Below are 12,314 nucleotides of genomic sequence, written 5' to 3' on the forward strand. Positions count from 1 at the left end.
TTGGAACGTAAGGGTCAATACCCTGATTCTTCTATTTTTCTTCTCTTAGGTAAGGTGGGTCGGCCCTTCCCCATTGTTTCTGCCACTTCTTGAAGCCTGAATTGGCTCTTTTGGAGGCAGTGCTGCTTGTCTGCTTGACAGAGTGCTGCTTGATGGGATCTTTTTTCTTTATCTCCTTAAATAATCCTTCCTCTGATGTTCTCTCCTCTCTTCCCTCTTCCTCTTCACGGTTGCCATTTTTTCACCTTGGCTCTCCTCCCCAGCTCTTCTAGCATTGAATATTCGCATCGGTCTCCGTGTTCATACTAGAGGTGCTACCGCCATTGAGATCATGCCTTGGCAGTACTTTTAGCATCTAAATGGCATCAAATGCTAGAAGTGCTTCCAAGGTCTTAGATCTGATGTCGAAAGTTGTTAATGCTTCTAGTGTTGCACAAGAACTGTAGCTAGCATCAAATGGAGGAGTAGTGCTGTTCGTGGTCTCCACTGAGACCCCGACCGTGCTGTCCAAAGGATAAGACATGACATCAGGTCAGGATTCTGTACGCACAGGGAGCAGTGCTGCCTTCTGAAATAACTGCTCTTTTCCAATATTAAGCTTAGTTGCTGTAAATCAACTTGAATTCTAACCAGTTTAAAAACAAAACTTGAAAGTAGTTTCAGGCCTGAAACCCCCTGCCAGTTTCTGTGGTTTTACAACCACATTTTCTCCTCAGTTTCAAAAATGATTTTCTCTCTTCTATTGCTGTGTTTGAAAGACCCACACAAACAGGAGAAACTGATGAACTGACTGTACACAAAGTGCTATCAAATGCACAGAGTAACCATACTTAGAGAAATATTTCTTCTTTGATTTTTTTTCAGTTACAATCTTAGGTGTCACTTCTGGCAGCAGTAGGTAAAACATTTTCATACAGAAATAGGATTGAGTTGACTGTGTCTCCCTTTTTAAGACTGTCTTTGCCCTTTCAGTATTCACTCACTTTTAACTTGTCTTCTGGTCAATATTGGGTAGTTAATGCCTCTGAAGACTTTGCTGCTAGGTAGGATTTAGATTAATATTGACTTTATATAGTGGCACTAATTTAGGAGAGAGGGTTAATCTTTTTCTGAGGGAACTAAAATTGATTAGCACTTGAGAGGCATAGAACATTGCATGAGGGTAATTTGGACTATATATAAGATGTAGGCTGGTGACGCTGAATATATAATTATTTGAATTTGTTTCTTATGTGGTATAGGATTGCTGAAATTCTCTTCCTTTTCGGATTCCTCCTCCCCAAGAAGTTATGAGGGAGAAGTTTGAAAATTGACTCTAGCCTATGTTGAAATTCAGAATATTGAAATTTAGAACAAGGCACAGAATCATTTGTGATGAAGAGGCCAAAGGGCTTTTCACTGGGAAAATTATACATCCTTTGAAATTGAATTTTGATGCTTAAGGAATGAATATTTTGGGAAAGTGCCTTGAATTGAGAGGTACATTGTAGAAACTAAAACTTCACATTATCTTTCCAAAATCATTTCCATTCTGTCTAACATGGTTCTATATTGTAATCCAGTTATCTGTAAAAGTACTGTAATGAACCTGGACTCCAGGTTTTGTTATGATTTTTTTGGTAGTTCAGGCATTTCAACTGACCTATAGATCTTGGGAATACTAGGAGAAAACATGATCACGTTTGTTCTTGGAATAGATGAATACAGGACTGCTATTGTAAATATTCTGGTAGTGACGTCCTTAATCTGGAAAGCTAACAATTCTTTTCTTTGCTTTTAGGGTTTGAAAGTATTCTAGAAGGGCTGTTTGGACCTGGATTATTAAAAGATCTCTGTTTGTTTAAAGGTATTCAGTCTTTATTTTTGTGTCTTGTTCTGCATTTCTAACCACAGAAGCAATTTCAGCTCTGCCTCTAGAAAATGTGTGTTACCGTGGTGATTTGTGCTTTTTTCCCTCCCCCCAGGCAGTGCTCACAGTTAGTTTCATATTGGCTAAAATTACTAATGAATGTGCGTTCATCTTTATGTAGCTGGCAGTGTATTTGGCGTTGCTTAGAAAAAAACAGGTTCATTGTGCGTAGATCAATTGTATATAGTTTTGTAATATTCTGGGATTTAAACCATGTCAGAAACTAAATCTGCATCTGCAGAATCTAGGGAAGAATGTTGTAAAACAGGTATTTATTGGTTTGTCTTTTGGCACCAGTAAGTTGTGGTTTATGAATATGAAGTAATTTGCTATTCCTCTGATTTACAGACTGCGAGCCCGAAGGTGTTTCTGATTGGTCTTTTGATGAAAATTGTCTTTTCTGCTGCTTGCGAAGAGAAAAAGTGAAGGTAACAATGCAGATGTGTAAAGCTAGTAGGTTGTGCTTTTTTTCCACTTGTCCCAGTTATATAGAAATATAATTATGTAACTGGAGGAAGATCTGTCATTCCCCCTAACACTCCCCTTTCCCTCTTAAAATTTTTTTCCATTGGTAAACCTAATACAAGTTAATGGGCAAAGATTTCTCTCTTCTGTGTAACTTCTCTCTGTGTGTGGTGTATGTTGTTTGGTTTTTTGTTTATTTTTGTTTTAAAGGACTACCTGGAAAGAAAGTATGGATCACATGCTCCATTGTAAGCATTGCGGCTTGCACATCCTCACTGTAGTCAGTGACTGCCCTCCTCTGTGGCATGGAGATGCAGAGTCCTGGCATGCAGTCTTGTTCCATATCCTGGGACCTGTTTTTCCCTGAATAAAAGGGCTCATCTACATAATAGAGTTGTTTGCCACATTTGTAACCAAGTCACAGCCTGGATGTGGAGGAGCACAGTCTGTGTCCACACACAAGTTTTATAGCCAGACTGTACCCATGCTTGCAACAAGTGCTAGCACATGGTCACTGCCCAGTCCATGTGCAGAAATGTGGTTCTGTAATGTAGGCAGAAAGGCTTAACTGTCTCAGTGAAATCTGGCTAGCTGGTCCTCTGCTCTGACTTCTTTCTGCAGGAAGTGATCACATAGTATAATATAGCATGTGGTCTGTTAGCAGGTTCTCCCAGCACACTTGAAAAAAAATGACAAAGCCTTCTCTGCAACAGCTCAAGGCAATGTGGTTTGTGCAAATAGGAAGTGCCTTACTGTTGTATGTTGCTGGCTCCTAGCTGCTGTTAGCCACAATGCTCATGACATTGCCACCTTCTACTTACTTGTATATTAAGATTTTTTGTTAAGGCTCTCAGAGGGGGGAAAGAAAACAGATGCAGAACTGTTTTGAGAGGGGTACCTTGTCTTCCTTTAAGAGACACCCCTGACCAACACAGTGAGTTCTGAATACGATCTGCTTTGTTAGAGTAATGCTGTACTATTGTGGTAGCTGCTGTCATAAGAACATAAGAGTGGCCGTACTGGGTCAGATCAGTGGTCCATCTAGCTTCAGAGGGAGTGAACTGAACAGGGCAATTATTGAGTGATCCATTCTCTGTCATCCAGTCCTGGCTTCTAGCAGTTAAAGGTTTAGGGATACCCTGAGCATTGGCTTGTGGCCCTGTCTGTCTTGGCTTATAGTCATTGATGGACCTATCTTCTATGAATCTATCTAATTCTTTTTTGAACCCAGTTATTTCTTTTGGCCTTCACAACATCCCCTGGCAATGAGTTCCACAGGTTGATCATGTGTTGCGTGAAGAAGTACTTCCTTATGTTTGTTTCAAACCTGCTGCCTATTAATTTCATTGGGTGACCCCTGGTTTTGTTATTATGTCAAGGGGTAAATAACACTTCCTTATTTATTTTTTCTCCACACCAGTCAAGATTTTATAGACCTCTATCTCCTTTTAGTCATCTCTTTTCCAAGCTGAACAGTCCCTGACTTCTTAATCTGATCTCAGGTGGAAGCTGTTCCATACTCCTCCTCATTTTTGTTGTCATTCTCTGTACTTTTTCCAATTCTAATATATCTTTTTTTTTTAAGAACACAAGAACAGACAGACTGGGTCAGACGAAAGGTCCATCTAGCCCAGTATCCTGTCTTTTGACTGTGACCAATGCCAAGGGCCCCAGAGGGAATGAACAGAACAGGAAATCATCAAGTGATCCTTCCCTCGTCGCCCATTCCCAGCTTCTGGCAAGCAGAAGCTAGGGACACCATCCCTGTCCATTCTGGCTAATAGCCATTGATGGGCCTATTCTGCATGAACTTATCCAGTTATTTTTTGAGATGGGGTGACCAGAACTGTACTAAGAATTCAAGGTGTGGTTGTACTATAGATTTCTGTAGTGGCATTATGATATTATCTGTTTTATTATCTATCCCTTTGCTACTGGTTACTAACATTCTGTTAGCTTTTTCGACTGTTGCTGCATGTTAGTAAATGTTTTTAGATAACTATCCACGATGGCTCCCAGACCTCTTTCTTGAGTGGTTACAGCTAATTTAGACCTCATCCTTTTGGTATGTATAGTTGGGATTATGTTTTCCAATGTGCATTACTTTGTATTTATCAACATTGACTTTCATCTGCCATTTTTTTGCCCAGTCACGTGGTTTTGTGAGATTCCTTTGTAACTCTTCACAGTCTGCTTTGGACTTAACTATCTTGAGTAATTTTGTATCATCTGCAAATTTTGCCCTTTCACTGTTTATCCCTTTTTCCAGATCATGGAACAGAAACTGACTTCAGTATAGATTTTGGGGGACACTGCTATTTACTTCTCTCCACAGTGAAAACAGACCATTTATTCCTACCCTTTGTTTCCTATCTTTTAACCAGTCACTGATCCATGAGAGGACTGTCCCTCTTATCCCATGACTCCTTACTTTGCTTAAGAGCCTTTGGTGAGGGACCTTGTTAAAGGCTTTCTGAAAGTCCAAGTAAACTATAGCCACTGGATTCCCCTTCCTTGTTGATTCCCCCCTCCTCCGCAAGAATTCTAATAGATTATGAGGCATGATTTCCCTTTACAGAGGCTGTATTGACTCTTCCCCAACAAATCATGTTCATCTATGTGTCTGATCATTCTGTTCTTTGCTGTAGTTTCAACCAGTTTTCCTGGTATTGAAGTTATACCACCTGTAATTGCCAGGATTGCCGCTGGAGCCTTTAAAAAGAATCAGTGTCACATTGGCTATCCTCCAGTCATCTGGTATAGAGGCTGATTTAAGCAATAGGTTACATATCCCATTTAGTAGTTCTGCAATTTTATGTTTGAGTTACTTTAGAACTCTTGGCTGAATCCCATCTGCTCCTGGTGACTTATTACTGTTTCATATATCAGTTTGTTCCAAAACCGCACGAAATGCAAACTCTGTGAATCAAGTTAATCCTTGGTTTAGTTCAATCGAAGACAATGGATTTACATCAAGGATGAGCTTGGCTCTATTATCAGGAGCTGATACAAGGCTGGGAGGCCCCATCTGTGGAAGTGGAATCAGATGGCGGATAAGCAGATTTGAGAAGGATTTGGGTGAATCTGAATTGCCTATTTAGACAAACAGTCCCACAGAAAATAAAGATACTGAAGGGTCAGGTATTGCTCGGTGCATGGCAAAAATCTAAGATGAGCATCTGCAATTTGGTCCATTTTGTGCAAATCAGGTATGGTCCTCTTGTTCCTGTCCCATTGCTAATACAACCCGTAGCTGAAAGCTTGGATGTCCCTGCTGTATTGTGAATGTAGCATGCTAGCTTTTTCTTTCTAGTATCAACACATGGTTCCAGTTGTGCACAGGACTTGACGGTTGTGTACATTGAGTGGGATAAACCTTAAAGTATAGACGTTAATGTGCAGCAAATGCTTACTCTTTAGGGTCACTTTACTCACTGCTTAATTTGTGCCAGGGCTGAATCCTGGCACCTCTGGGCTTGGCAGTTCATAGCCCCAGCATCTCTGGGCTTGCGTGTCAGTTATGAAAGTAAAAAAACTGTTTGAGCCCTGGCACCTCTTCCATTACAAATTAAGCTCTGCACTTACTATATCCCTTATACTGTGTGGCATTTTTAAACAAGTGAGTAGAAAAAATGTAGGACAGGCCACATTTGGACTGTTGGGTGGAGTTCTGCTCTCACTGGTCAAAGGAAATTTTAGAAGTAAACGCGCAGGAGGGGAATGCATCAAAAGAACACTCGAAATAACATAGGGACTTGAGGCTCTTCATTATCCAAACATGTTAGGCCCGAGGAGGATTTGATTTAAGATTCTGAATAGGCTGGAGAGGAGAGATGTTCCAAGGCTAAGCTGAGTGTCAGTCATCATAGAATTAGACCGAGTTTATTTATCAAAAGAGTTAAACAGATGGAAGAAGGTGAGAGTGGCTGCAGTACCAGAAATGTGTAGATTCCAAGGCCAGAAGGGATCATTATGGTCATCTAGTCCAGCGTTTCTCAAATGCGGCCACCAGGGACTTTTCTGGAGACCACAGCCTACTGGGCTGGGGGCGGGGGCAAAGTAGCAGCCACTCCCCCTCCCTGTTGCTCCTGGATGCCTTGCCTTGGTGTTGGATGCTGGGGCTGCCAGCAAGTGTTGGGCTCTGCCACCCTCTGGAGACACCTAGGGCACAACACAGGAGGAGCAGGCACCCGGTGGGTTCTCCATCTTCCCAAGGGCAGTGGGGCTCAGGCTTTGGGCTTCAGCCCTGGGGTTGCAGGGTGGCAGGCTCTGGCTGTGGGGGGCTAGAGCCTGAAGCCCCGCCACCGGAGTCTGAGGCCTGCTGCTGCGCAGCCAGAGCTCGGAACTGGAGCCTGAAGCCCCACAGCCAGAGCCTGCCACCCCGCCACCCCAGGGCTGAAGTCCAAAACCTGAGCCCCACTGCCCCTAGAAAGGTGGAGCTTAATTTGTCCCCAGGCTTGCCGGGGCTGAGTAAGTCTGCTAGGAAAATTGATACTTATCTGTTTGTTAATATCACTTTTCACATCAGATTTACTAGCTAGCAATAAATAAATTACACTAATTTGGATATGTATATGTGCATATTTATTTGTTTTTCCTAAAGCTAATTAAGTATTTTAGGGAAAAGTGTGAGAGCGGCCATCAGCAAGAGTTGGTGGCTGCACTCTGAGGCCACCAAAAAATTTGTTCTGAGAACCCCTGATCTAGTCTGACCTTCACATTGGTATGAATTCATAACTGGTAGACCAATAACTGGAGGCAGCTAGGAAGGCTCCCTGTACCTGCTGTGTTTCTTACAGCATCAAAGGAATCTGTATGATCATACTTTTAACTTCCCTGTTAATGCAGTAAAAATAATCCTGTTAGTAGGTTCTCCTCCCCAGGCCCACTGTGGGTTGAAACATTAGAGCCTCTTTTGGAACCCTTGGAACCTCTTTTGGAACCCTCCCGTTTATCCCTCCCTTACTTTCACGGTGGCTCTTTGTCATGAAGATCATCCCTCTGGAGGAGAGATGGATGTGGTTGGGCAATGCCACTCCAGAGAAATGACTTGAGCAATGTGAAGTGCTTTCTTCCCTATCCTTTCCCATGGAAAGATGGATCTGCCTATGCAGCGTTCCAACCCTTGCTGATGTCCTTAGCGCCGTATGTACACCAAGTGTGATATTTTTGAGGGGGCTGCAGACAGGGTGGTATATAACCATATATTTTATTACTTCAAGTAAAAACGCCCTGGAGATTAAATTGTGAATTAAATTATAAAGGATGTCGTTTCACTTGGCGCAGAGTTTAATTATGGATAGTACTGGTTTGTTTGAACTCGCTTCCTTCCAATAAACTACTTCAACCATATCTTTATCTGGCTTCTTTTAGGGAGTTCTAGGTTGCAATTTCTAGAACAGTGCTGTAATTATTTTGTAATTCTGGCACAGACGTGAGATTTCAGTCAGCTTGAATGCTCTCTGTACTGTCTGACTGCTTTACACGCTAGTTCTGTGTTCAGTTCACATCCTTCCTTTTAACGGTGCTAGGAAGGGAGCTGGACAGCACAGAGTGGATTGAATTGGTGCTGTTTTGGTGTAGTTACAGAATTAGAGTTGTGTAATTGAAATTGCAGCCTGGAGAAAACAGTTGCACACTGTCCAGCTTTATGGTGTTGGTCAGTACCTTCTTCCCCTTTCCAAGCCCTCACTTATCTCCCATCACCATTCTTACTGTTTCTGTGGGGGGGACTAGATGGGACAATGAGTTGATGCACTTCCAGAGATGTATGTTTAAATCCTGAGATCAGAAGTAAAAATTATTTTCATAGTCCTTTCCTAGTCCTCTTTTGTCCACATCAGTCACCACATAACTCAGCATGACGAGCAGACTGTGCTCAAGGAAAGCTCAGGGTTGGGATGACGGTGGAGCAGGCCAAGATTGAGGTGCCTTAGCAGAGCTATTTAGGAGAAAAGCCTGCCCTTGCTCTTGGCTCTAGTCTGTGCTGAGTGTCTTGCTTTCACAAGCAGTCAGATTCACACACATTTTTTTAAAAGGAAAGAAAACAATCTTTCTAACTGAAGTATAATGAAAAGAGTAATGTATTTGTAGCAGTTGTTTAGAGGATGGAGTGGGGAGTACGCTACGGAAATTTGTGGATTACGTGATGTTCATCGGGGGATAGCAAATGCATTGGATGAGAATATTCAAAAATAAAACAATCTTTTTAAATTGGAGAAATGGCCTGAAATAATGAAATGTACAAATGAGTCATTTGGAAGGAATAATAAAATACGCAAACATCATAATACCTAGCTTGTATGTAGCACATTTCGTCAGTACATCTCCAAGTACTTTACAAAGGAAGTCAGTATCTTTATCCCCTTTGTACAGAGGGGGAAACTGAAGCACACAGAGATGAAGTGATTTGCCTAAAGTTACCCAACAGGCCAGTGGTAGACCTGGGAATGGAACCCAGGTCTCCAGAGTTCCACTCCAGTGCTCTATCCACTAAGCTGCACTGCCTCTTTTGTTTAAAGTGCCTTTGTAAATAGTGGGAGATAACTGGGAAACATCTCCCAAACTCTGTGGCGGTGGCAGCTTCCCAGAATCCAAAGAGTTGCACCTAATTTGTATAGCACTTCACACTTTTTAAAATGAATTTGTCATAACACCTTCCTTGCACCAAACAATGTAAAATATAACATGGACAAATATCAACTCAAATTTACAATCTGCAAAAATGACTTTTAAAAAGAACTACCCCACTTTCTTATACACACCACACACACGTGGATGTACACAAAAGGGAATATGCCTTTCCAACTCAACCAATCTACTCAGAGACAGAGTAAATAGAGAACATTATTATGTATAGTAGAACCTAGCTAATTCTTACTTTGGTAACCTGAAAACCTGGTCATTTGCAATATCCAGTGTCTCCACCCATTTTATAGGAAAGATTTAATAGACAGTGTGTGAATATACTACAGTACAACTAAATATAATTAAGGTTTGCCAAATAATGCATACCAACTGCACTTTTAAAAATAAATGAACATGTACACTTCTAGACTTTTGACTTTAGGTTTCTTAACTACAGTTTTCTAATTTTTTTAAAAATAGTAGTGACACATGCACACTTCTCTCTCTGTCATAATGAAGCTTTTTCTTTTGGAATATTCTTGAAACCAACCAGTTGCTCTCAGTTGAGTTGTAAGAGGGATTTCACGAGCTTGTGATTCTTCTGTTCATTCCAGTTTAGTGGCAATATTGTGAATCTAGAAGGTTATTCTCCATTTAAAAGTTGGTGATATGTGTCTTGCCACAGACAGTGCTCAGTTTGCCTGGAAGCTGTGCAAAATGTGGGGGTGGGATAAGAATTATTTTCTGTGTGTTCTGTCATCTTCTATTTCATATAGAACTAAAAGTTCTCAATGAAGATTAAATGTTCGAAGCCAGTTTCTTGGCCAAATGCACGGTGAAATATTCAGCCTTTTCTCTGTCCTAGATATCCCTCATTTCCTCTACTGCTGTCATACTGGAAGAAGCACTGATTACCCTCTTTAGGTTTATATTTAATATTTTGGCCTTTCCAACATACTGCATTTCATGATTTTGTTGCTGTTGATGTGACTTAAGGTTTAAACCTTAATTATCAAGATGGGTCTATTGGATAGGCAGTCATTGCATAACTACAAGTTTTTGTTGAAAAACCTCTTTTTATAATTGTGCTGGTTTAAAGAATGCTTGATAGCTGTGAGTGATTTATTAATGTGGCAGGGGGAGAGAGCTTACAAACATTTCATTTCATTACTTTTTTTTTTTTTTTTTTGCAGGAACACCTACTCAGTCTGGATGAGCCAGCTTCGGAAGCTGGGCAAAAAGCTCTACTTAGACAAGAGCAAGCAAAAATCATTCGGTTTGAGCGGCAAGCAGAAGAGTTCCTCAATGCAGTCTTTTACAGGAAAGGTTGGTCCTAGTGAAAGAATGGCATCTCTGGGCAGGCCCTTTGCCTGCAGTACGAGTGTCTCAGAGATGGGCTGCTGGAGTTTTCAACATTGCTTCAGTGTTTTCAGTTACTTTACCCCTTTAATGTGTTTAGTTTTAGAAAGGGGTAAAGAGGAAACAGTCTTCTCTCTGAGGGTCTGGGAGAGACACCTATTACAAGCCCTAAAACCACCCTGGCAGGAGCACTGGGTTGTTTGGGGTTTTTTGCATTTTGAGGGAGCAGTGTTCAATATTTGCCCAGCAGAATCTTACCCTTGCATTGGATTACAGGGAAGTGGAGAGTTTGATGGAAGTTGTAGTTCCATGATGCTGAACTGCCAAGTCCTAGCAACAGTTAGGTCACAGAGGGGCTGCTCTAATTTACACCACTGCCATAAGCTACCACTGGACCTCCACACTAGTGAAGGATAGGTGTGGCAGAGCTCTGCGCTCCCCTCTACTGAGGAGAGAGAGAAGCAACTGATGCAGGACTTCGCTCCACTGGCTTTACACCAATGGGGAGTTCCCCTTTGCAAAGAGAATTTGCTACTGTCAACTTGTAGCTCAAGCAGACTGAAGAATGCAGCTCATTGTCTGTCTTGGCCTTTGTTTAGTGTTTGTTTGTGTTTGGTTTGTTCAGCTACATGACAGTAACAGCATGCTTCCCTGCCTGGCAGCGTCCTGGGCTTGGCAGGGGCTGCAGCTGGGGCTTCACTCCTCAGCCCCATGGCTTCCACTGGGGGCTGCAGTCAGGGCCATGTGCCCCAGCTGCACGGTGTCCCAGGCTTGGGGGAGGGGCTGTAGCCAGGACCGCACGCCTCAGCCCCATGGCTTCCACCAGGGGCTGTACCCTGGGCCGCGCACCTTAACCCCACAGCTTCCGCTGGGGTCTGCAGCTGGGACCCTGTGCCCCCTGCCTGCCTTGCAGCTTCCCAGGGCCATATGCCCCCCTGCTGTGGCTGAGGCTTAGTGGGGGTTGTAGTTGGGGCCATGTACCCCTGTTCTGGAATGGAGGCTGTGTGCCTCTTGTGGCTGTGCTCTCTGCTGCGGCCACTGGAGCCGGGGCTGTCAGTTCCCCCAAATCTCCCCATGGGACTCCATTCCTTCCCCCTTCCTAGCTCTACCCCCTGGTTATTTTTAGTAAAGTAACAGGTCACCGGCTCCGTGAATTTTTGTTTATTGCCCGTGACCTGTTCATGACTTTTACTAAATATAACCGTGATAAAATCTTAGCCTTACTCATGGACTGTGCTTTAGACCTTTTATGTAGTCCACCAGAGTCTGTAGCATTTTTCTTTCTGTTTGAGAAAATTCTAAGCTTTTGTTAGATGGGTACTTTTGTTGTAAAAAATTGTTTAATTTTCTAATTATTAACCAACGGTACCCAAGAGAAGTGTCCATCTGGCTTGAAGAGACAGTGCAGCTGCATCAGCAAGATTTCTGCTGCTTGCTGTTATGCTCAACTATTCTTCTTTAGCATTTAAATTTGAGAATTGTTTGTAAAACGGTTTGAATATATAAAATGCTATATAAGTGCTGTGTATTTTATTTGTATTTATCATTTATATTCAGTAGTTTGTGCTCTTCTGTCCTAATTCTTTATCATGAGTTAATGAGATTATCTTGAGGCACTCTACCTTGGAAGGCACATGACAGTCACTGTGCCTTTAAAGCCGCAGGTTGCAGTGATGTGTGACTGCAGGTGTATGTTCTGTGTCTTCTCTCCTTATTTGGAAATGTTAATTGGTCTAGTTATAAACTATACCCCATGTTGTGGGCACTCTATATCTGCATGTAATCCACCTCGTGTGAAATTTCCCCAGGCAGCTTTAATGTTTTTGAAGAGTTCTGCATCCTCCCATGTATACCTCGAGGGGATGTGTCAAACTTTTGCCGGCAGTATCTGGGTCTGAGATCTAGGCTTCAAGAACTTTGATTCTTTTTACTCTCTTTGGCCCTATCTTGGACA

The 12,314-nt window shown here is 42.2% G+C and overlaps 1 protein-coding gene across 2 annotated transcripts in view; it reads left to right on the plus strand.

Moving 5' to 3' along the window:
- Positions 1-12,314, plus strand: part of LCOR (ligand dependent nuclear receptor corepressor) — a 72,660-nt gene that overhangs the window by 45,229 nt on the left and 15,117 nt on the right. For both annotated transcript variants that reach the window (XM_073354596.1, XM_073354595.1), the window contains 3 exons: positions 1,781-1,846; positions 2,258-2,337; positions 10,195-10,327. In XM_073354596.1, the coding sequence (XP_073210697.1) occupies positions 1,781-1,846; positions 2,258-2,337; positions 10,195-10,327 (279 nt within the window). The remainder of the gene's footprint in view (positions 1-1,780; positions 1,847-2,257; positions 2,338-10,194; positions 10,328-12,314) is intronic.

The sequence above is a fragment of the Lepidochelys kempii genome, chromosome 7, assembly GCF_965140265.1.
Source record: "Lepidochelys kempii isolate rLepKem1 chromosome 7, rLepKem1.hap2, whole genome shotgun sequence".
Taxonomy (NCBI): Eukaryota; Metazoa; Chordata; order Testudines; family Cheloniidae; genus Lepidochelys; species Lepidochelys kempii.